The sequence below is a fragment of the Molothrus aeneus genome, chromosome 20 (genome assembly GCF_037042795.1).
Source record: "Molothrus aeneus isolate 106 chromosome 20, BPBGC_Maene_1.0, whole genome shotgun sequence".
In the NCBI taxonomy this organism is placed as follows: Eukaryota; Metazoa; Chordata; class Aves; order Passeriformes; family Icteridae; genus Molothrus; species Molothrus aeneus.
Window position 1 is genome coordinate 5,314,479 of NC_089665.1, and position 25,513 is coordinate 5,339,991.

At 51.7% G+C, this 25,513-nt stretch overlaps 1 protein-coding gene across 3 annotated transcripts in view; it reads right to left on the reverse strand.

Annotated features, from left to right (window-relative positions):
* Nucleotides 1-23,447, reverse strand: part of POR (cytochrome p450 oxidoreductase) — a 30,247-nt gene extending 6,800 nt beyond the window's left edge. Inside the window, exons 1-9 of one of the 3 annotated variants that reach the window (XM_066563374.1) lie at nt 23,384-23,447; nt 20,913-21,048; nt 10,500-10,689; nt 4,437-4,485; nt 3,461-3,589; nt 2,907-3,056; nt 1,941-2,065; nt 984-1,073; nt 436-534 (exon numbers count right to left, since the gene is read on the reverse strand). In XM_066563374.1, the coding sequence (XP_066419471.1) occupies nt 436-534; nt 984-1,073; nt 1,941-2,065; nt 2,907-3,056; nt 3,461-3,589; nt 4,437-4,485; nt 10,500-10,675 (818 nt within the window). In that variant the 5' untranslated portion in view covers nt 10,676-10,689; nt 20,913-21,048; nt 23,384-23,447. Of the gene's footprint in view, nt 1-435; nt 535-983; nt 1,074-1,940; nt 2,066-2,906; nt 3,057-3,460; nt 3,590-4,436; nt 4,486-10,499; nt 10,690-16,281; nt 16,354-20,912; nt 21,054-23,383 lie in introns of those variants that run through there. The other 2 variants (XM_066563373.1, XM_066563375.1) reach the window with 2 other exon arrangements.
* Nucleotides 23,448-25,513: the final 2,066 nt, after the last annotated feature.

Below are 25,513 nucleotides of genomic sequence, written 5' to 3' on the forward strand. Positions count from 1 at the left end.
CCATAGAAAACAGATCCTTTTCCTTCTCAGCACAGCCCAGCAGTTGACAGCTTCTTTCCCATTAAGGACACATGACATCCAACGGGATTGGAGGCACTGTCACATCTCAAAGAAATATTTCAGGCTGGAATTAATGTTTAAAGCTCATCTCTCCCCACAGCAATACTGCCAGCAGCCATCATGCATTGGCTGCTGCAGGCAAGGAAAGGCTCAGGACAGATGCTGTGGATGTACCAGCCAAACAGCACATGTGACCACAGCCATCTCCTCACCATAAATGATTCATTAATTGGGGAATCTCAGAGTCCCAGTGGAGCTTTGAGCCCATTTCTCTTGGGCAGAGAGCTGCTGTGCTGCAGGTGCTGTTACAAACATCAGGGAGCCACCAGCCAAGCCCTGCCCCAGGCACAGCCTGCCCAGGGGTTTGGCACTCACGGCTTCTGGTTCTCGTAGCTCTTGAGTCTGCCCATCTCCCCTGTGTAGACTTTGTTCATGTTCACATCTGTGTGCACCACCAGCTCGTACTGCCGGATGCTGGGGGGAAAAAGGAGAGAAAAGAGAAAAAACTCACATTGGAACCCACAAGGTACAGCTGGAAGCATCATCTCCTTTGCTGGATTTGCTGCAGCTCAAAAACAAATTCCACCCCTTTGCCCCTCTTGAGACATGAGAAAACAGGAAGACTCTGCAGAAAGCCCAAAGCAAAGGGAACCCTCAGCCTCCCTGGAGCCTCACAACCAGCCCCAAAGGAACCAGAGCTATCATCTCCCCACTCAGAACAGGAACCCAGAGCTGGGCTCAGACTCACACCAGCGCAGGCTCAGGCCAAACATCCCCACTCACTGCTATACTTCACTTGTGCCCTTGAATCTGGAAGGGGAGGCAGTGCAGAGGAAAGGGAACAGCAGCCCAGGGCTGATGACACAGCCACCAGTCAAGGTGGCCAGTCCGTGACACCCAGGAGGAGCTGCTCCCAAACCCACCTGGACTCTTCTCCTGTAGCCTCCACCCCGAAGTGCTCACACACTGCTGGCCAGAACTGCTCTCTCCAGGTGATGAAGTCTTCTTCCAGGCTAGCCAGGGCAGAAGAGAGAGTCAACAACCCAGCCCCATTCCCAGAGAAGCCACCTGAGACCCCTGTGTCCTCCTCCCATCACTGTGGGAAAAAGCATTTGCCTCGGACCCGGCACCCTTGGTACCTCCACATGCCCACAGATCACCAGGAAAGCACCTGCAGAGCACTGAGTGGGAACTGCTGCTACACCAGACTCCCCTCCCTTCCCCAGCTCTGCCAAGGAAGGCTTGGCAGGCATTTAGGCTCAGTCTTTAAAAAACTCCCTGTTGCCCACCCCTGGCATGAGGTGACCTTCCTAAAAGGTCATTATTCCATTGTGGCACTGCTTATTATTCCAGGCTCAGAGCCTTCCACACATGGCATATCCCTCCCACAAGGCCCTGCAGAGCTTAGAGGTAGAGCCACAGGTTGATATAATGTTCCAAGGTGCTCAAGTGAACACAGAGAGGTAAAAAAAAAAAAAAAAAAAAGAAAATATCAATATCATTGTCCGAGTTGGAAAGTTGCTGCCTCCCACCATAAAACAGCTCCCAAGGAGATTAACCTGCCTCCCTCACTGGGATGGGTGAGTTTATCCACAAAGGCAGAGGAGGCTGCAAAGCCTGCTCCAGTTGTCCCATGAGCATTTCAAGACTTAAAGCTGAGGTGGGATTTCCCAGACACAGGATCCCTCAGAACACTCCCTGTGCACAGAGAGCTGATTGTGGAAGACACAGCAGGCACACACACTCACAAACATGTCAACCCAAACAACAAGCCCTGTGGAGCTTATTTCTGGCTTGGTAGTGGAGCCAATTCCCTGCCAAGGTCTCTTCCAAGATGCTTTCAGCCAGCTCTGACCAGCCCCTCAGCCCAAGGCACTCACTTGCCATCGTCATCTCCCAGCCCCAGCTCAAAGATGCGCTGTGCTCCAAGCTCCTCCAGCCTCTTGTCCACGTACTTCCCCATGGCATTGAAGTGCTCATAAGTTTTGTTCCCCAGCCCAAAGACCTGGAAGGGAACACTCATGAGCATGCAGAAGCAGGAGATGGACTTTCCCCATCCATTTGACATCCTCTGGACAGGTATCACCCCACAAAGGATGCAGAACAAAGACAGTGAGACCTCTCCCAGCTCCCCCATCAGCTCTCCAGTAAGAATCTACCACTGAGAGTGTGTGGTCAGGAGGCACCAGCACCTCCCCTGAGCCTGGATGCACTTCCAAGAGCTCCTGCATATCTCCTTGTGGGACCAGTAAGAACCTGGACTGCCTGGAGAGCCATTGCTGGCCTTTGCCTCCCACAAACCACACAGTAAATAAATCCTTGCTCACTGCTTCACACAGAGTAGCCTCACATCTCCACCAGTGGATTTTACTCTCATTTGCAATATTATGCTGCCTAAGGAATTTGGCCAGGTTTTAGGTGAGGTGGCTGTTTCTCAGCCAGTATTCAGCTCAGCACGGGAAGAGAGCTACACACTCCTCCAAGTGATTTAATTAGTGGGAGAAGATCTGGCCCCAGGCTGCTCAATTAGCTTCTGAAGAGCAGCAGCAGCCTGTAGCTCATTTACAAACCTGTATTCAGTGCCTGCAGGGCTGTTTGGGGCTGTTTATACCAGGGAACCCTGATGATTTAAGGAGTGGAGAGCAAACTCTGACATTTGCATTTAAAGCCTCCAAAAGTACATTTGCAGGTGTCCACAAAGCCTGGGCAGGAAGACAGCAGGGACCTCATCCCAGACAAAGTGTACAAGGCACAGACATCATGTTGGGCCTTTCCCCAAGCCACTCTGGAGGGCTCTTGGCCTTCCTGCCCAAATGCAAGACAAGAACTGGAATAGAGCCACTTACTGCAAACCGGAGACCCGAGAGGTCGGCATCAGCCTCCTGCAGCCAGTCATAGAAATCCTGGGCATTATCTGTGGGATCCCCCTCTCCATAGGTGGCCATGCAGAACACTGCCAAGGATTTGTCAATCTCAGAGAGGCGACTCAGGTCCGACTGCAAGCAGAGGAAAGAAGGAATATTCAAGGATCCCACACTGTGGCTGTTGGGAAATTCCTATTCCCACAGTGTAGGTGTGCAAACAGCACCACGTGTTTACAGAAGGGGTTGGGAAAGGCCAAACCCACCCAAAATGGCTGGGAAAATAAAGGAAACCACCCTTACTGGACTGCAAGTCAATATTTCTGCTCCACCACAAAGAAAAGCAATGGGATTTTCCATGCAAGGCTTTAAAGGACCAGGAGAATGTAGAACGGCAAGGACCGAGCCCGTACCTGCATCTCTCAGGCTGATCTTTTCTCCCCTAAATGACACAACTGTCCCTTGGCCAGGGTCATTGGATTTCTTTAGGGGGCACTGAAAGGTTGTGACTATCCCCAGGCTGTTCAGGGCTAAATTACCAGGTCATACTCCTCTGGATCTGCTGCCATGCCCCGGAGGCCATAGCGATGGGCATCTTTGGCCAGGCGATTGGCAAACTCCTCTGCTGTGCCTGTCTGGGAACCATAGAAAACCACGATATTTCGGCCCTGGAGAGAAAGAAAAATCCCTTTTAAATGGTGATTAATCATTTGGCAAATGCATGGATGAAGCACAAAGGAAATGCCTAAGATCAGGAATCCTGGACTGCGACCTAAAGGCAACCAGGAGTGTGCGCTTGTGCAGGACTCCAAGAGCTTGGCAGAAGACTCAGGGCTGAGCTGTTAATGAGAACATGACTCTTGCCACTCTCAGAGGGGAGATTCAGGTCAGACTAAAACCCAAAGCAAAGAATAAACTTTCCAGATTTATTCTCAACTTCGAGGCTGCAGCGTGACTCCTGGAAACAGGGAACACCCTGGATGGGAATGCAGAACTTGCCAGAGGCTCTGGGCAAGTGCCTGAGCACCAGAGCTCCTGCTCTGCTGCAAGCCAGCTACTTTGAAGTAGAATGGAAAATGCATCCAGCCCTTGCTTCCTCTTGTGTCCAGAGCAGCAGAGTCAAAAGCTGACAGTTCTGTGTACAATTCCCATTGCACAGCCAGCCAGTTTGGGAAGCAACCACACAGATAAACAACTGCCAGCCAATGACTTCAAAGTCTCTGCCATTTCCCTTCTGACTTTGATCTCATATTACATTATTTTTTTCCACCACTGAATTTTTACTTTAATTTCTTCTCTAAGAACAACTCTCAGGCACAGACTAAAAGAGCTATTCCTGGCTGCTCACACAGCCTTCCTCTGGATGCTCTCTGCAGCAGCCATGTGTCTGTATCCAAACCAGCTCCTCCTGCTGACACTTTCCAGAGGAAAATGGGATGGTTCCAGAGGAAACTGGGATGGACATGAGCTCCCCCACCTTCCCAGCACCCCTTGGAGGCAGAACAAGCAGCTTACCGTCTTCTTCATCTTCTCAATGAAGCTGCTGTCTCTCACTGGAGCTGCTCTGAAAGACAGGAGGAACATCTTTTCAGATGAGTACATTCATTTTTGAGGTCAGGAATAAGCAAGTGGGAGAAAAGTGGCCTCCAGACGTCAGGAAAGCTGCCCAGAAGGGTGTGAATCTCCACTGAGCACTGTTATTCACCTGGTCCCAGGGATGCCCATTGCTCAGCCACAGGGCTTCTGCACACAACCATGGAGCAGGGACTTGGAGCACAGGGGAAAAGCTGAGCTCCTGCCTGACCCCCATCAGTGAATTCCCCCACAGGAAAAGCCCAGGCATACAGCCCTGCCCACCAGGAAACCTTTATCAACTGCTCTGAGAGGTTTCACAGCTGAGCTAAAGGATCTCACAGGAGCAGGTCTCCAGATAAGTCTCAGGGGCCAAGCCATGGTTTGAAAGAAGGGAATGGAAAACTCCCTCCTTCCCACACCACTGTGGGCAGGCAGGATCAGTCCTGAGCCATGCCCCCCAGGGCATATCCCCCAAACCTGAAATCAAACAGGGCTAAAAATCAGCTGTTTGAACCTCCAAACAGCATGCCAGCCATGAGCCCCAGGGCTGCAGAGCCCTGTGGAGCAGGCACACGCAGCTGATCAGAGCCACAGAGCTCCCAGCAAGGCCACCACTGCCAGCCAAGGTCCTGTGGAGATCATTCTGTGCTGGTTTCCCATTCCCAGGATGGATCTCCTGCACAGAACATTTGCATTATTGAATAGATGTGGCTTTCCCTAGCTTGGAAGTGGGACAAACCCCAGCAGAGCCAGAAACATGGAGGTGGGGATTCACACTGCTGGGGCTGCCCTGTTAGGGAGGGAGCCAGAAGAGCTTTGCTATCCTTAGCACATCTTTGGATTTTCAGTGTCATGGAGTGAAAACAGCCCAGCCCTGAGGACTCTGGGAGCCTCACAAGCAGAGGTGACCATAACTACAGCCAGATTAGGTGCTGGGAGCTTTTCAGAGCAGGCTGGGACAGAAGCTCCCCCGCTGTCCTCCCCCAGCTCTGGTAGCAGGGAAGAGGAACGTGGGACCCGTTTCTGTGCCACAATGGAAGAATGCAAGGCCGGGTCTCCTGTGGGAAGAGAGAAGCCTCCAGGCAAAAAACAAATGGTTTTGGCTCCAGCCCATGTAAGAATGTGAAGAGCTTGCTAACAGTTTCCTCAGCTCTGTAGCCCAGAGGGAGGGATCCTGCGGATGTGCTGAGGCATTTGTGGAGAGCACACACACACAGAGCAGCAGGGTGGGGGACACTGATAAAACATCCCTTCCAGCACCCCTTGCTACCCAAAGGGATCAAGGAGCTCCATAACTGGGCCTGACAGCTCTGAGCACCAACAGTCTCATACAAAAGACAAAGCACACACAAAGGACAAGCAAAGCTGACCCCAAAAAGCTCCCCAAGGCAGCCATGCTCCCAGGAGAGCTGCTTCACACCCTGCTTGGCTCTCTCAGCAGCTAACAGCCTCCTCATGTTGTCATTTGTCCCCTGTTGGGAACTGGGATATCACAAATATCCTAAGGGAGCAGCCTCAGCCCTGCCCACGCTGCAGCCAGGGCATGGGCTCGGGAGAGCTCTCAAGACTCAGCTCTCACTTAGTTTTTATCTCCTTGGTGAACTTCTTTAATTCCTGCCCTCTGCAAATGAGATCCAATTAAAACAACTGTTGGTTTAACTACTAAACAAAATGCTTTTAAAGGAGGAGAAAAAGAAAAGTTTTTAGATCCTTTCAACAAGCTCCCTTTGGAAGAAAAAAGGGAGCAGCACATGGAGCTCGTCCATTTTCAAAGGAGGCAACCCTGCACTGAAGTGAGTGCTGGAGAACAGGCTGTGGCTCAGATACAGAAGAAATAATGAGTCTGGCTTTGGAAAAAAGGCTACACAACTCACTGAAATTGCTTCATCAGGGTGGCCTGAAAATCTGAGCAATGAAAACACACAGGCACCAAAGGCAGAAACTACACACATTTCCACTGCTCTGCCAGGGAAACTTGGAAGAGAAAGTTTGTCCTCAGCAAGGACTGCTCTTACAGCTTAGACAGCTCAAGGTAGCAGCTCCAAGCACCAGAAGAAGCACTGGGTGGAGGGAAGGGGATTAACCCCATTGTCAGAGTGAGTCTGTAACTTGTACAGCTCCCCCACCCTTGGTGAGAGCCCACAGCTCAAACAACTCCCAGGGCTCTCTGTCACTTTGGTTTCAGGAGAAAGAAAGGACAGGGGAGGAAGCTTCCAAAAGCTCAGCAGGAATACCAAAGCCTGTCTCAGCTGAACACTTCTCCTTCAGAAAGCTCCCATGGCTTTCCTGCTGAAAGCAGAGATACATCCAGAAGTGAGGACGCAGGCTGGATGCTGCACAGAAACCGAGCACTGACAGCAGGGACTCCTCTGGAGCAGCCTGCTTCCAAGCAGAGCCTCTCCCCTCCCTTCTCCTCCTGTTGCAGAGGGAGGAGGCACCCACTCCACCCAGCTTTGGAGCTGGAAGGACCCCAGCAGCCCATCAGGCAGAGTAACTCACCTGGCCACGGCCGGCTCTTCCCGCGGGGCTGAGTACACACAGCCCATGGCAGGGCAGGGAGGAGGCAGACAAAGAGTCCAGGGCAGCTGTGTCTGCAAAGGGAGCTGTGGGGGGACGGATCTAACTTAGCTCTGGAGCCACAGGCACACAGGCCTTTCCATTCTGCTCCTCCCGGGCGTTAAAACCAAGCATCAGCCTTTTGTTGAGGAGAAGAGAGCCAGCACAAAAGGTCCCGGCACGGGTCATAGCAGGAGTGGTGCTGTCCACTCCAATCCTCCTGGTGGGGCTTTGGAAGTTACTGAGTGGATCTGCACAGTCCTGAGAAACTGCAACATCTGGCAGCAGTGGCAGAAAGGAATTAGGAGTGGAGAATGAAACCTCCCAGGATCCTCCGCAGCACACGTCCCTCTCCCACCCGCACGGAGCAGGGGACGGGACACAAAACCCTCCCCCTGCCTCGTTCCCTTGGAAACTGTTTATATCACAGCTGCTTTTATATATTCTTTTATTAAAAAAAAAAAAAAGGGGAAAAAAGGGAAAAAAAGCTTGATGCTGTAGCTGAATGAAACGATTCCAGACACTGCGTGAGCAACACTTTGGGTAACTATGGCAGTGCCATTACAGACGCAGCTCAAAGGAGTTTGTTTTCCTCAGGATCCTATTAAATTAAATTAGAGATGGTCTCTCTCACACACACAGGCAGCAGAGAGCTAATCAGGCTGAGGACTTGGAGCAATTCCTGCCACAGGAAGCCCTACAAGTACCAGGGAATGGATTTCTGCATAGCTGCAGAATAGAGATAAGCCAGTTTCTGTCCCAAACAATGTTAAAGAGGGGGGGAGAAGGGAGAGGGTGACACTCAGCATACCAATGGCTGTCCCACCAGCATCTCTCCCCAGGATGACTGTCTGCAGAGTGGGGACAGGAGAAGGGAAAGAAATCTGTGATTGAGAAACTTGCAGAGGAAGAGCAGCCAAAGAGCAAAAATAAATTCCTGCATTCCCCGGCAATGGCCCTGCGAGGAAGCGCGGTGGCCGTGGCTGCTGCTGATCCAGAGCTGCTCTCCCTAACGACATCTGCAGAGCAGGCCACAGGGAGGGCTGCTCTGGTGGTTTTAATTAAGCCTGAAAATGGTCAAAACACAAGCAATGCTCAGTCAGTGGGATCCCAGCCTGGCCCACACACACTTGTTACACGTCACAGGTACAGGACACGTCGTCTGCAGGAGACACTGCATGTGCTGGGTTCTGTCCCTTCCGTGGGCACTTCAGACAGGAAAACAGCTCCACTTAAGGGTGAAGATCAGCAGCCTGATCCCTCTCTGAGCTGTGGCTGAACCTGGAGATGCATTGCTGGGGCAAGATCATGATGATTCCCAGGCCACGCAGAGAGAACCCAGAACAGGGCATCTCAACCTCACATCTGCTCTTCCACAATCAAAGGCAGTAACAAAAGGCATTTTCTTTGCAGACCCTGCTGAGCTGACATGGTTTTATGAAGGTGTGCTGCTCCCAAAAACCCCAGAAGGGCACTGAAGTGCTGGATGCTGTGTTTAGGTCAGCATTGCACTTTAGCAATCACATTGCTAAAGCAGCAGCCACTGTGATGTGTCTGAATTGTTATTCAGCACCTTCATCCTCCAGTGTTCTGAGGCTGAAATTGGGGGGCCAAAGTGACACAACAGAAACCATCAGCCAATGCCATCAGATAAAGCAGTTCAGGACACTTTGGCAGAGCTGCAGAGAATGAGCTGAAGAAATGCAACCCCCCCTAAAGGTCAAGGCTCTCCACTCCAGCCAGAGACAGCCCCACTGAGGCCTCTCTGCCTTCATGGGTCTGGGACAGCTTCCCTGCCCCCCACATCCAGCCAGCCACAGGCAGAGGCTGGCAGTGGGATCCTGATTTGCTTGTTCATCAGAAAGGAAACTCCACCCCAGACTGAAGGATTACAGGAGGGAAGGAAACCCAAGGCTGACCAAGCTTGTTTTCTCACTCATTTTCCTCCCGGTTCCAGGCATCCCATAAAATCCCACTGCAAAAGCTGCAGGAAGTCACTGTCTCTGTCCTGAAGGATGGATGTGCCACCAGCCTTGGCTTTTAGGGTCACAGTGTCCTGGGACCAGCTTGATACAATGACCACAGCAGGTCTGCAGCAGGGTCCAGCGAAAAAAAAACCACTCCACAGCCTCCTGTCACTCTGCACCTGCCTGGCTGACACTTTTCCAAAGTGCAGCTGTGTCAGACACCTTGCTGAACAACCTCACCTCTCTGGTTATCAGCAACAGGAGGTGCTGCTGCTCCACATCTCCCACAAGGAGCAGCTGCTCCCAGGCACAGAGAAGGCAGCACAGACCCCAAAGAAGAAACAAAGTGCCTGTGAGGCAGCTCAGAGCCAGGGCCTGCAGCCAGGCTGGGATGGAACCCATGTGCTGAGGCCCTGCAGCAGAACAAGGTGGTAACACACAACCAGCAGTCAAAGCTTCCCTGCAAGGTCACCACAGCCTCTGGAAGAGCTGCACATGATGGGCTGCAGGTGGAATCAGTCACAAGGATGGGGAGCACGGGAGCCCAGGCTGTGCCATGGCAGGATCCAATTTCAGATGGACAGTGCCCTTTCCCCAGCCAGCACAGCCATTCTTACAATCTCCAGAGGCAACCACGTGCACTGACACACACAGCCCTGGCTGGCAGGCATGGCAGGGAAAGCATCCCAGCAATCCAACAGGACACATTCCCAAGGTAAGGCTGGGCTGGCACAGGCAGCTGGGCTGCTGCCAGCCATGTGTGCACCCATCTGCACAAGGTAGCACAGCCAGGGACACTGCTGCCCTTTAAAACCCTCCCAGCCAGAAAATGTACTTTCCAACCTCCAGAAACAAAGCACGAGCTTAAAAAAACCCAGCAGAAAACTGAGTTAAGTTTGGAATGTGACTGAGACAAGGAATGAAATGCACCCAGATCTCCACCTGTGTGGCTCATTCCTGGCCCCAAGCCCTCTGCAGGAGACAGGGTAGAACAAAGCTCTCCTCCTCCAAATTCAGTCTCCCACTCCAGGGCTAACCTGGTATCAAAAGCCAATCATGTTTTACAGGAGCTGCCAAGCAGCTCATCCCAGAAACTATTTCTTTCCTTCATAGCCAAGGGTAGATAAAATCTCCAACAGGAAACCTGCTTAAGAGCAAGCAACCTTTCTCCAGATTTACCTAAATGTGACTTTTATCAGAAAACACCAAGAATGAAATCCTTAAGAGTTCTGAAGTACAGCCAGAGGCTTTCCTGCCTTGCTTGGGAAAGGCCAATTCCCAGTTTGGGCCACACAGTGGGGTAAGGCAGAACTGCAGCCTGGCTCTTCCACCGGGATTTCTGCACTGTGAGCAGAACCCACAGCTGAGGGCACAGAAACGCCCCCTCACCGACCTCCCACAATCCAGCTGAGCCTCCCAGAGCCCACCACAAGAGAGAAAAGCTCCACTAGAGCCACACAGGCTGAGAGTTGTTACTTACACTGTCTGCATCTTGGGGAGCTCAGGCACTTCCTCCTTTTTCTTGCGGAAGAAGAACCAGTAGGTGAAAAGTCCAGTGATGAGGGAGATGAGGAACACGTCTGTCATGCTGAAGAGAGAGTCCTGCTGTGCAGGGCTGTCAGCAGCAATGGTTGGGTCCATGCTGGGCTCCCCCATGGCACTCAGAGGCACTGTGAGCAAGGAGAAACAGTGAGCACCAGCAGCCACACGGGACAGCATTACAGCACACCCTGAAAATGAGTTTTGCTTTACACTTTGTCTTAGGAGCACAAGGCTGCCCAACAACTCTTGGGCTAGAGGCCTTGCATCACAGCTCTGCAAGGTTCTTCTGTGTCCCACCAAGCTTTTTCCTTGCTGTTGTATCCATGCTGATCCATCCCTCTGCCAGCAGCATCAGAGCAGCCCCACACTCCAGCCAAGGAGCCAAACCAGGCTCCTAACCCCAGCAATAGGGACTCATGGCCAGCCTTTACTAAAGCCCTCACTCACCACACAACCCCTGGGTGTTACTGAGGGATGACCCCACTCTTCAGTCATCCCACAGATCTGGGGCTTCCTCCCTCCTTCCCACAAGGTGACAGGATGCCCTGGCCCCACTGCTGTGCTGATATTTCTGATTTACTCCATTGCAGATTGGATTTACTATCCATCTCTCTCTGGGCCTTTGGCTTCCCAGTTCCCTCCATGATCTCCCCCAGTTTAACTTCCATCTCCTTGAATTGCTCCTTTACACTTACCAAGGCAGAGTTTAAGTGATTTGGGACTTGCCCACAGCCATACCCACAGAGTCTGTGGTAGCACAAGGATAAACACCCAGCCCTCAAATACCCAGGCAGCCCCATGGCCCCTGTCCCTCCCCTGGGGAGCCACCCATCCCTCCCTCCCTCCCACTGCTGTGCCAAAGCTCTGAACCCCTCTGACCCTAACCCAATGGCAAGATTATCTTCCCTACACACAAGGACACACTCTGTCCAAACAGACAGATAATTAACTCTAAACTTGATTTGGAAGGGCAAAGTGACTCTCTCTTTGTACTTGGGCATGCTGCCAACCCAGGGGACCATGGACATTTGAACTTGCACGTAGAAAAGTGACTCAGAGCCTTGCTGGTGTCACAGAGGATACATGCCATGGCTGAGAAATAAAAGTGAGAAGAGAAGAGAAGAGAAGAGAAGAGAAGAGAAGAGAAGAGAAGAGAAGAGAAGAGAAGAGAAGAGAAGAGAAGAGAAGAGAAGAGAAGAGAAGAGAAGAGAAGAGAAGAGAAGAGAAGAGAAGAGAAGAGAAGAGAAGAGAAGAGAAGAGAAGAGAAGAGAAGAGAAGAGAAGAGAAGAGAAGAGAAGAGAAGTGATGCTTAGGGAGCACTAATGAGGGAGACCAGGTACCTTCAGCAAAGATCAACCCCCTGTTGTTACCCACACAAGGGAAGTCCAGCTCCAGACAACACACAGCCCTGTGCCACAGGGCACCAGCCATAAAAATCACCCTGTGGAGCACAGGGAGAGGTCCACAGCCACCTGGCAGTGACCCTGGGCAGGTGCTCTGGAAACCAATGAGTGCTCAACCCCACAAGAAGTTTCATTTGGTGGAGAACTTGGCAAGTAATTGCATTACAAAGAGCACTCAAACACCACCTCAAAGCTGCCTGTTAGATTCCCACAGAAGACACCAAGGCACGGTGCTGGAAGAAAAATAACAGTGATGTGACTGCAGACAAGCAAATTGCACATTCCTCTCCATCAGACAGGTCACCCTGTCCTCCCTCCTTGCAAACAGGCTTTCCATGGCTGGAGCTTGGAGCCAAGCAAGAGCTGGATGTTACTTCTGTACAACTGTAGACTAAACTGTTAGTTAAAGCCTCCACAAAAAAAATTAGTTGCCAAAAAGGCACAGCTCCCAGGAAGATCCCTCTCCTCCTCCTCATCTGGTTCCAGTAAATCAGAAAGGAGCTGGTCTGGCAATCAGCATCAGGGGAATCTGCTGGTGGGGGAAAAATGTTGCTGGTTTATTGCTTTTATTCCTGATTAAAGAAGTTTTAATTACAAGCTCTTCTCCTCTCCCCCTCTGCCACCCAACCTGTAGGAATTTCAGCCAATCTCAGCCAAAACCTGCCAGTGAATCCTTCATTTCACAGAGTTTTGGGGTTTTGGTTCTTGCCATCTCACTCATCACTTGAACTCTCATTACACCTCAGGGCAAAGAACCCCTGAGTGGTCCATGGTTCCTAGGGAGCCTCAACTGCTGCCTGTGCACAGCACAGCCCAACTCTGCAAAGAGATGGAGGAGTCAGTGCCCAGACACAGGCAGGAGTAAATATCTCCAACTCTGCAAGGTGGCTTGGTTTGTTCAGCAGCAGTTTCACTGCCCAAATTACACAAGGGTGGACAATTCCCCTCACACAGGGCAGTGATGGCCATGTCAGTAAAATTACCCTCAGAACAGCCTGTCTTTCACTCACTTTCCCTGAAAACTCCAAGGCACATAAGGCAATGACAAGCCTTTGCTCAGAGGAAGCCACGAATAAACACAAGGCTGATGGAGACCGTGCTGAGCTGGTTTGGGGCAGGAGCTGCAGCTCTTTCCCTTCTGAGCCCTGGGAAAGGCTCCTTGCTGAGGACACAGCAGCTTCCCTTGTCACCAAGGGCAGGTGCAGAGAGCTCCAAACCAGACATGTTTGTGGTGATCAGCACCTGGCCCACAGCAATTCCCAGCTCCAGACAGCTCAGACATGGATATTCATGAGCTGCCCTGTGTGGGCAAAGAATGAGGGCAAGAACCAGCCTGTGCTCTGCTCAGCCAGGTGAGGGCTTTGTCTCCAGCCAAAATTCATGACTGTGCTCAAAGCAGCAGAGCTGCAGCTCCCAGAGCAGAGGGGTTTGGCTCTCTCGAGCCTCCAGAGGAGGTCTGCTCTCCCAAGCAGTGCTGCCCTGGAGAGAGGCATCCTCAGGGAGCAGCTGCCAGGAATGCTGCCTGGGGGGATGTGGGGGTGGAAGCTGTGCTATCTCCTTGCCTTGACCACACTGCAGCTCTCCAGGGCTTCAACAGGGAGCCCTGCAGCTGCAGCCAGGCCACCCACTCACTGCCCACAGCCAGGGAAGGGAATATTCCAGGAGGTTCATGGCTCTGGTGCATCCAGCAGAGCCTGGTTTGTTCTCTCTTCATTCACAATCTCCACTGCACAAAGTCTCCACACTGACTTCTAACCCTGGGAGGAAATGTGATCATGGCCTGGTGACAAGAGCTGCTTTAATTTTGATTAATTTTAATTTTGGGCTCCCTCTGGTCCTGGACATTTGGTTATTCAAGGTTTATATCCCAGCTACAGATTCTTCTTTTTGCTTTCCCTTCACCACCCCTACCCTCAGGAAAAGGTTTGCTTAGGCATAGCAAGAGAAAGGCCAAGAATGTGAAATCAGACCTCATTTCTCTTTTTTAAAGGGTTGTCTTAACTCAGGAACTATTGAACTCACTTCACCCAGCACAGGAAGATTATTGCTCAGCTTATCTCAGTCTCACCTAGCTGGCTGTAACAATTATTTTCCAGAAGTTCACAGCAAATCTGTCATTTTCAAATGACATTTTCATGTCATTTTCAAATACATATCCTTTACTAACTTCCAGTGAAAAGAAACCTGACTCTTACTTGAAATGTAGCTATCCTGGGAATCCTGCAGTCTCTGGAAGGGCCTTGGTAGAATCCAACTAGATTTTTAAAAGGAAAAGGAAATTTATGATACAGGAGTAAAACTTTCCCTGACAACAGTTTCAAGGGTGGTCATTTTATCCACAGTGTTTATTATATCTTCAATCTAGGTAAGACAAGATGTCCATATCCCTGGGGTTTTTTCTAATGGTGGCTCCAGTTCCTGGATCCCTGCTTGTGCACACAGCAAAGCCATCAGGCTCAGCAAGATGTGAGCATTTTCATCACACAGAAAAGTCACAACATTTTGAAAGATTGCTATCAAGCAATGCTATGTTTTAGCACAGCTTTTCAGCCCCTGAATGTGAGAATTTGCTTGATAAATGGCAGCTCACAATAATTCAAATCATCAGGGACCTTCTTTGCACATCTCTGTGCTAGCAAACACTTCATCTTCATATTAAATGAAATGTATCCCTCATTCTCATGCACACCTTGGAAAAAGAAAAAGGACTGGAAACACTCTCAGTGCCAGGCATCCTCAAATTCCCCCTGATTTCCCTACAGACTAAAGGGTCTATAAGGTCACAGGGTTAAAAATACATAAATATATATAGAAACAGTATTGCAACAAACAAGACAGGAGTGATGAAGGCCAAGTGGTCAGCAACCTGAAGAGATTTATTCTCCTTCCTTGCATCAGAAGATGGTGCATCAGATGCCCCCAAAAGCACCCTAGAACACAGCACCAAAAGCACAAAAGGTGGCTGGGAGGTTTCCCCTTGTGGAAGTCACCCTGTGATATCTCCTATGACCAAAAGCCTTGGCTCTGAAGCTAAACTGGCAATGTGGGCAGGAAGTTGTCTCTCTTGAGACTGAAGCAGCCTTTTTCTTAATGTAGTATCTGTGATGGGTTTCAAGTACCTCAGCTGGACTTCCCAGTCCCAGACCAGGACTGCAGCCTGTGACTCTTGCCCCAAAAATGAGTGACCAAGTTTCTCTGCTTGACTCTGCCCCGTGCCACCACCAGCACACCCTGACATGCAGAGTCAGCCTCGCCCAGAGGGGAAGGAGAAGGAGAACTGCTGAGCAAGCACAATCTCACAGGGTTTGTGTGATACTGGCTGCTAATCCCTGGGCTGCTCCAGGGAAGGGGCCAGCTGAAGTAAGATAAAGTGACACATCAGCATGGTCCCAAATGAAATGCTCTGGTATGCAGAAATCTGTCTTATCCCACCTTGTGTTCAGCACTGCATTCTCCTGGGAGGTACTGAGGTTTTAGCAAACTTTGGAACACAAAAGTTATCAATTCCTGGATGGGGATGGACATCTTTCTGTGGGTCAACACACTGGCTTGATTTTATTTAAGAAATAGGAGGGGCAGAGGGAAAGACTCAGTCCCAGGGTTTTCCTTGAGAAGCATAAGAAGGGAGATGCCTTGCTCAGCAGGGAAGGAGAAGGAAAACTGCTGAGCCCAGGCTGCTCACTGCCCCCACCTCTGATCATCCATCCCCAGCAGCAGCTGGAGCACCAAGGAGCCCCTGACTGCAGCCCAGCACACCAGAGAGGGATCCCCACACACCCTGCAGACACTGCCTGCCCTGGCATGGCTGGCACAGGGGCTGCACCCCCAGAGCTATCAAAACACCCAAGGTTTTTCCCTTTGGACACCTGCAGATAAGCACAGGAGCTGCAGGTGGAACCTGTGCTCTGCAGCATGTGGAGAAAGAGAATCAGTGGTGATGGAGTCAAAGAGGAGCTGCGTGACAAACGTGCAGTGCCACCAGCCACCCTCTGCCCGACCCTGGCACCAGTGCCAGGCTACATTCAAAGGGAGCTCAGCAGGGTGCAGGCAGAGGAGCCCTCCCAGCCCACAGCAAGGTCCAGGCTGCCTCAGCTGAGCAGCAGCAGGGACAGCAGGCAGTGGTTTGGAGCCAAACCACCCCTGCAGCAACGAGATCCCCTCATTTCTCACATCACAGTGCCAACTGGAGCTCTGGAGCCCCTGTCCCCCCTCCACCAGCCCACCATCCCCTCATTTCTCACATCACAGTGCCAACTGGAGCTCTGGAGCCCCTGTCCCCTCTCCACCAGCCCACCCAGCCCCTCCAGCAACACTCACCAAAGGACTGCCTTCCAGATTTTCACAAACAGGAGTCCATGCAAGGCTAACTGCAGATATAACAGCAACACACACTCAAAAAGCTCCTTCAGACTGCCCTCCTCCAGCTCAGACTGAGAGCCCTGCAGAGGCACACAGGGCAGGAGACAAGGGGGCACTGCTGGCAGGGAGGGCACTCGTGCTCCTGCAGCCATGTGACAGTGACCCTCATGTCCCTGACTCAGCATAGACATCACGTTAGGCAGCACAGAGGAAGTGCAGCTGTGATGATTTCCAGTGCTGGCAGCTCTGTGTGGCTGGGGATGTCACCATTGCCACCAGACCCCCCTTTCTGACCAGGAAGGACCATCCTCAATTCCCAAGGCAGAGGCAGGTGGGTGTGTGTGTGTGACCAGATTTCCCCTCTCACCTTGTCTGCCCCAGGGACTGCCCTTCCTCTTGTGCTGACAGATTTAGGGCATTATCAGCCTTAAGAAGAAGCCTTAAAAAAGCCCAATTTTAAATCAGAGACCAATTTTTTCCACCAGCATCATGGCACAGCCCCAAAATTCAACCTCAGAACAGACACATAAAAGATAAGCAGCAAGCCAAGTGAAAACTCTGACTCTTTGTACAGCACTGACCTGCAGCCCGAGATTTAGGTACAATGGCAAAACAGGGAGACTGTAAATAGAAATTAAACAACTGAAATATCTGGGAGGAAAAAAAGAAAACCCCTGGACAGCCCTCTCACAGGTCTGCAAAGTTTGTGGAGAGCTCACAGCACCAAAAGGAAGCTGCACTGAGACCCCACCACTCCTCCCAGCAGCAGCAGAGGAAGAGACTTGCCCACAAACAGGAATGCAGTCTTGTGACCAGCCAAGGGCTCTCTTCTTTCACCCACTAATGACATCAGGCAGGTCACTGGTGGCTGTCAGGGAGAGGAGCCCCACAGACACAATCCCAGGAGGGAGGAGAGAGGCAGCAGCAGCAGAGACAGCAGGGCTGTGGTGGAGGTGCCATTCCTGCCCTGTGCCTGGTCTCCTCTGAACCCCACTGCAGCCAAGACTTCCTGCATGTTAATGTGTGATATTGGGCCAGGAGACCCTCAGGGCAAAACCAGATCTCTTATTCCTCTTAGAAATGCAATAAATTAGACTGAAGAAATTCTGTTTACATCAGCCTGTGCCAGCTTCAAATGAGCTCTTTTTACTTTCCCTTTTAGTAAAAGGAGACCTGGCAGGAAAAATCAGCCTTTCCAAAACAAAAGCAGTTCAAGGAAGCAGCTGCTCAGATCCAGGATATTTAACAACTGCCTTGGGTCAGCCTTTTCTCCACAGCTCTGGCACAAAGAGACTGCATTTCCCATCAACAAGAGGATGCTGATCTGGGCAGACAAGTGGCCCTGTTTGGCCTGGTCTGCACAGGCTCCATGCTTGGGGTGGGAATCATCCCACAGGTGAGTCCTGGGCTCATGGGAAGGAAGGCACAGTGAGAAACCTCACAGCTTTCCTTGTCCCTTCAGCCTCTGTTGGACCACAGGTCCTGGGGTGAAGGATTGCTACACCTACAGCTTCCCTATCCCTTTCTTCCCACATATTTCCCACAACTTCCCATTAACCAGCTCAATAAAGAAGGGTAGAAAGTAGCAAAGCCTCAGAGAAAACCAGGAAAGTGCTTCTGCACTCTTCCACCAGCTCAGAAATCCCAGCCCAAGCTGAGGAGTTGGCTGCAGCAGCACCTGAAGCAAGGAAGGGAACACAAAAACTGCTGGGTTTTTTTGTGAAATAAAATTTACTCTCACTGTGAAAGGTGTCTTCTACCCAGACCCTGACACACCAGCTCAGACATCAGCAAAACTGCTATTTTAGACACAGGACAGATACAGAATGTGCATCAGTCAGTCTGGATCTTGAAATACTGCATATTTGAGCTTCCACTGTGTCACACTTGCATGTTTTCTGGCCCCTGGGTCTTATTCAAGGACAGCAGAGCAGCTGCAAAAGCAAGGAAGAGAACAAGAACTGTTTTACTGAGGCAGAAATCTCTGCTATGGGTATGCTCAGGTGAGGCTGTGCAGTGAGCCCAGTGCACTGAACCAAAGGATTTAAGGCATTATCCAACACAAAAATGAACTCAAACTTGCCAAGCTGGCTTCAAGCAAGCTAGAATTACTGAACTTGCACATTTCCTTCTATGAGATAAAAGCCTGACTCTGAACCTTTAAACATGGGGGATCTCCCCAGCTTAGGCACTTGGACACCTTCCTTCATAGATTAATGTGAGCCAGCAGAGAAAAACAGGATTTCAGGGTTACCAGGACAAACACAACCTGAGAATGGCAGGTAACTGACCCCCTGTGAACCAACACTGCTCCCCAACCTCTCCTCCCAGTGAGGGACAAATCCAGAGCACCACAGCCCAGGAATTGCTTGGAACAGGAACAGGGGCCTTGCCAGCACCAATCTTCAGGAGCAGGGACAAGCCTGCAGGAGTTCTACACCACCCTGATGCCAATTCCACGGGCACCTCTCAGGCCAACAACTGCTCAGAGGGCTGCAAAACCTCAGGAGAAACCCATCCAGGCATGGGCTCTGCATGGCTCAGGTCCTGCTGAAGATGTTTTTCTAAGATCAAGAGGGAAAATGCCGGTTTTTCAGCAGCCTCTTCTGTGAGTGCTGTAGCCTGTGCTGCCACAGCCAGAGCTGGACATTCCTCCCCACAGGCTGTTTGCTCACCCTCTGCCTGAGCTTGTGGAGGGTTGGTGTGACAGCCTGTGGCTTTGCCTTATGCCACCACTGGGAAAGGAGCCCTATGGATGGGGTCAGTAGCCAGAGACTTTGACCTCTTCCACCAGGAAAAGTTTAAACAACAAAACCCTCCAATGCTGGTCTCTTTTGAGAGGTTTCCCTTGAAACCAACAGCTGAAAGAGCACCAGAGGGACAGGGTTATACACATCTTGCAAAGTTTTCACAGTTGTCAAGACTTTTGATCAGAACAGTGTGTTTTGGGGATTTATTCATTTATTTCAAGAGAACCAAGAACTGTTTGTAAGGAGCCAGGATATTTTGTATTTATAGCCCAGTTTCCTCTGAGAATGGAAGAGCTTTTCAGACATTACAGGCCCACCTCCTGCGTTGCTGTAGGGGATGGAGGTGTCACTGCATTACCCTTGCACCTCTTGGAATCTCAGCACTTAAGCTGTCCTGCTCTGGCTGCCCTATCAGGAGGATGTGCAATCACCCTACAGAACCTCCCTGCCTGCCATGGGTCAGCAATCTGACCTGGACTTCACCTTTTTGAAATGATTTGGGAAACACAGATCACTTCCCAGCCCAGCCCCTTGCAATCACACACAGCCATGGCCACAGCAGACCTCAGAACATCAACTCCATCCCCAAAACATGACACAGGCCACCAGACACCTGAGAACTCAGGGGTCACAGGCTGAAAGGCTGGTCCCAGGCTGCAAAAACCACAGCTCTCCGATGCCCCAGCAGAATCAACACAAAGAGAAGAGACTTGACACGGGTTTTTAGTTCCTCTGTAACAGGAGCTGCTCCTCTTACCTCCAGCAGTTATGCATTGAGTCCTGTTACACAACCAGGGCTTGCACAATCCTTGCAGGCATTTTATCAACTTGCTCCTCCAAAGCTTGGAGTTAGAGAGGAGATGCAGCAATGACCCGTGAAAGAGTGTCAATTGATGTGTTTCACAACCACACAGCAACATCCAGCACCACAAAACCAGACCTACCAACTCCCCAGGCTGTTAAACCTTCCCAGCAGACTTCCCTTGCACTGCCAGAGCCAGATTTTACCAAGGAGAAAAATCCAACCCCATCTCAAACTCCACACAGCAAGAAAGGAAGATAAATAAATCAATACCTCCATTCCTTGCAAAGGAGTGACTGCAGGCATGAACGTGGCTGATTACTAAGCAAAAATACTACAATAATCTGCCACCACGGGTCAAACTCAGCCACTCTTTGGACTTGTGGCCCTCCAGAAGCCACCAGACACAGCTTCTGATCTCTCTATCTCGATTCCATGGGTGACAGCAACATGCAATTAACTTGAAATGTTTACTCAGGGACAAACAGCAAGAGATTATGAGCAGCCTGCAATTATTATTTGTTCTGACCTATGAAATTGTCAGGCCTATAAAAAAGCAGAGGTGCACCTGTCACTGCAGGGCTGGTGATTCACTCTCCACAGCAGCATGTGCAAAGTAATCTCATCACTGGGATCAAATGATCACGTTGGGAAAGCAAATTATGCAAGTTCTAAGAATTGTGGTTTTTGAGGCAGGAGAGTCCACGTCAGGAAACAGAACAAAGTTCAGTGACCACAGAGGTAACTGCAGGTGATTTTCCTTTATACCAGGGGAGGAGAAGGCAGGAGCACAGACCTGAGCAGGGAAGCCTTTTCCCCAGTCCTTCAGAAGTGAGCAAACACAAACTTTGCTGTATCCCAACAGGCAAAGGAGAGAGCAAAGACCAAACAGGATTTCAGTCTGACAGCTCCACACTTTGCTTTTGCTGCAGGTAAAGAAAGCATCACTCCCAGCACCCACTGCCAGCCACCCTCCCCAAACCCAACTGCACCCAGAGATGCTCCACACCCTGTGACACTCAAAAGAGAGTGGTTACCTTGCACCTATGGCTCTGCAAACAAGAGCTGGTGGGGCCTCTGAGCTCCAGCACGGAGGGTGGTGAGCAGCAGGGAAAGTCTCCCTTGAGGCAGTTCAAAGAGTTTTGGTTGTATGGCCCTGTCCAGCTCCTCCAGCTGCTCTGCAAGAAACAAAAGAAAAGTTGCAGAAGGCACTTGGCTGTCCAGGAAGCACAAACCCAGAAATTACTGACTGAACTGGAGGCAACTGCGAAGTGATGACAAGCAAGAGGTTCTTCTCTGTCACAATTAGAGCAGGACTAATTAAGAGGGGATTAAGCCAGATTTGTGACACTACACCCTCCTTCCTGCCCACTCTTCAAGGCTTTCAGGCTCAAGGATTAAAAGAAGGCACTCAGCTGGTGTTTCTGCCTGTAGCTCTGTATCCTCCCTGCTCTGTTCTGCAAACACAGTTCTCGTGCACAGTCACATCCAGGTGCAAAACCAAGGCACACTCCATGCCATGCACACCCTGCCTCAGTGCTGTCAACCAGCCCAAGAAAAACCTGTACTGAGACAATGCTGGGTTTTCCAGGAAGGGTCTGGCTTAGCAGCCCTCCCAGACAAAACACTGATTTCCTCATTTGCAGCAGATTAATCAGCGAGCTGCTCTGCGTGTGTGCAACAGTTCCTCGGAATTTCTCAGAGAATTACAGAAATATTGGAACAAAGCCCATTCCCTTCCATCTAGCAAAAGGGGGATGTGTACACCACTGCACCTCAATAAGCAAAAAAAATTCTGAAACTCCACAGCTCCTCCTGGCAGCCCACACAAAGTGTAGAGTTCTGTTGTGGAGGGGATGTCCCCACCAACGCTATCACTGATTCACTTCCACAACTCAGAAACACAGACCTCACTCCTTCTTCCTTGCACTTTTCCAGCTTCTCAGCCAGATTTATGTTTCTACTTTTTAAAACACAAACTCATTTCACTTTTCCAGACTCACATCAGAGCACCTCAGTGATCCCTCTTCTCTGTACACATTCCACTAAGCATTCCCATTTCCTTTCACACTCCAAAAGCTAACCCAAGGTCTAAGCACTGGCAGAACAAAGCACACTCCAGGCTGTACCAGCAGTGCTTACTCCTGAAACTAAGACAACTCCCCAGGAACCAATTCCACGCTGATGACTAACTCCCAACACCATCATCCAGGTACCTTCGCCCCCTCCAGCCTCAATATTCCCTAAACCAAGGGGTTCCCATCATTTCCTTTGACAAGCACACTCCCTAGGTGAGTAATTTCACTCTTCTAAGAAACTCCTGCAGGAAAAGTCAGGAGCAAACAGTCTTCCCACACCCCAGCAGTTTATAAAGTGAAATAAATGGAGCAACAGCAGAACAGCCCAGCCTGCAGCAAAGGTATCAATTAAACACTGGGAATAACGTTCTCCGGGGAAGTGCCAGAAAATTAAGCTCGTTAAAGGCTTTAAACCAGCAACACCTTGGGATGGGGTAAGGCTGAGCAACCCTTCAGTGCTGTGGAAGCAAGGCAGGGCAGGCATCACCCCATTCCCAGGGCTGCTAGTCTGTCCCCTGCCCCACAGCCCCTGGGGTGACAGATGTGATGGGGTTCCCCCCGAAAAAATAGGGGGGTGCACGCATGCCAGCCCTCCATACACACACATTTATTTATTTCAAAAGAACCAAGCACTGTTTGTAAGGAGCCAGGATATTTTGTACTTATAAACCCAGTTTCCTCTGAGAATGGAAGAGCTTTTCAGACATTACACATCGGCCACACCAGTCTCGCCAGTAACAGGGGATCAGCACCACCAGATATTCCCAAATAAGAGGGGCTCTGGTCACCCCAATTCCAACAGGTAACAGGGGAGCAGCCACATCAGACTCTCCAGGTAACAGGGAGCTCTGGTCACCCCAATTCCCCCAAATAACAGGGGACCGTCACATCAGATTCTCCAGATAACAGGGAGCTCTGGTCACCCCAATTCCAACAGGTAACAGGGGACCAGTCACATCAGATTCTCCAGATAATACGGAGCTCTAGCCATCCCGGTCCAAAACAGGGGACAGCAGAGCACAGTGCCCACGTAACAGGGGTGATCCCAGTCCTCCCCGACCCCCTCCCAATAAGAAGGATCTCTAAACACCCAGTAACCCCCAGGAACAGGACACCCACTCACACCACACCTCCCAGTGAACAGGGGGCTCTGGTCATGCCAGTCCCCCCCACATTCACATGGCGGATGTCCCCGCCAGCGACAGCGGTGCCACTCACCCCTCACACAGGGGACCGCAGTCATGCCCGTAACACGCAGCCAGTACCCCCAACACAGAAACAGCCCCCATGCCACGCCAACCCCACCGGGGGATGCCGGACCGCCCCTGCCCAGCACAGAAGCCCCCGGCGGCGGAGCTCAGCCCCAGAGAACCCCTGGTGCCGCACCCTCCTCACCACACGCCCCCGGTGCCGCGGCTCCCCACACCCACCGCCGCTCCGGCCCGTCTGGCGCTGGCGGCTCCCGCGGCCCCGGCGCGGCCGGCACGTACGGCGGACCGCACCACCCGGGCACACGCGCGGGGGAATACTCCGCCCTCGCCGCCCGCTAATAGGCGGAGAGCGCGCCCGCTGGTGGAGATCACCCCTCTGCGGCGGCGCATGGTACAGCCCCAGGACGGGGGTCTTAAAGGGACAGGCGCGGCGGGAGTGGCCGGGTAAGGTGAGGGTCAGGGGACGGTCAGGACTGAGGGGGCCATGGGTGGGGTCAGGGTGCAGAACTGGGCCCAGAGGCCACCATGGGTGCCAGCAGGGGCTCGGTCTGGGGGCAAGCTCAAGAGGGGAGGCAGAGTTGGGGTGAACATTGTAGTTTGGGGGTGAGTATGGGGGCAAGCGTTGAGGTCATGGCAGGGTCAGAGTTGGGGTGACAGTGGGAGCAGAGACTGGGGCACTGTGGGGTCATGAACTGGGGTCAGTGTTGGACACTAACTGGGCTCAGCCAGGACCTGCAGACCCAGGAGCCCTGTCTGTGGCCACTGCTGGGTGCCCATGGTGTGGGACTCCCAGCCCCCCCCCAGGGTCATTGTCCACACCAGGGCCCCGTGGGGACTCAAGGGGACCCCGAGGTGGGGGCTGGCACCCAGTCACTGCCATCCTCTGTGGGATCCAGGGGCTGCTTCACCCGGGGCAAGCACATGCTCCTGATGTAACCACAGCCCAGATGATTTGGATGGTTTGGGGTGGTCTTTCTCTCGCTGCCACACGTGGAAGTTGCTCAAGCAGCTCTGGAAGCATCCCCAGCAGTCCCAGTGGGACATTTCACAACCCAGACCTCAGATCCCACAGGAACTGCTGCTCTCCTCCCTGTTGTTTTTTTTGGGGAGGGGAAAGCTGGGTTATAACTGCACTGTTTCCAGCTTGGCCAAAGCCAGAGGCCCAGCTTGCCACTGAGCAGTCCCACGGTTATGTGGGGTCACCCCGGGCTGGGTCCCCTCCCTTTGCCTGCTGGGCACTGGCACATCCAAAGTCACCGTTCTGGCACCATCGCTGTGTTGACGCTCACTCCAGAGTCAATAAAACACTTGGGGAAGGTCCAAAGTTCGAGCTGGGCCTGGCAGGCACCTGAAGAGGTGTGAGGAGGGGGCACAGACCCAAAGAACAGCCCACGGCTGCATGGACTGTTTCCTGACAGCAGCTGAGCAGAGGGTCGAGGGCTGTGAGGTCACCTGAGTCCTGGTGCTCTCAAGGTGAAAAAAGGGAAGTTTATTTTCTGAGTCCAACATTTCTAGTTTTCCAAAAGTGACAGCAGATTGGAGGGTGACGGTGCCACCTCTCCAGTGTCACTGGACAAACAAACAGTCCATCAAATTTCTCCTCCTCCATAAAAGAATGCAAAACAATGAGTTATTCACAGAAAGTGTGTGAGACAGTTTGTTACAAGAATGTTAACATCAGAAAGTTTAGAAAATCTTAAAAAATCAAGGCGACACTGGTGCCACTCACAGCAGCTTTGGGACTGACCCCATGGAAGCTCCCTGGGGTGGCTGGTTTGTGACCATCCCCCGTGGGGTGAATGGAAATGGGTTAAAGATCCCAGTGGCCCTGAGGGAATGGCAGGACTGAGCAGGTCCATGGCTGGGGTCATCCCATCAGGTGCCCAGACTGGCATTATGGCACAGCCTGTCCCATTCTGTCCCCACAGGAAAGGGACTGGGAGCTCATCACACCCAGCCCAAACCCCCCAGGGACAAGCAGCAGAGTCCTGCAGCCCACAGAGTCCTCTTTGGTCAGTGCTTTGTCTCTCTGCTTATTTCTCCCATCTCTCCTCCCTTCCCAGCACAGTTTGAGGCTGAACTTTTGGCCACAGAACCCTCCCAGTGGCAGCCAACAGGGGACATCATGGGACAGTCATGGAGGTGGTGTTTGGCAGCGTCCTGGCCCTGGCACAGGGAACCTGGCCCCCAGTCAGGATGTCTGCATGGGTGTGCTTGGCCAAAAGTTAATGGCAGGAAAGCAAACACAGACCCATTTTCCTGCCAGCATCAATGTCACCTGCCAGGCCTCCCCACTTTGTGGGTCCCCTCTCACTTCTGCATGGGGCAGCAATGGAGGTGCAAGTCAGT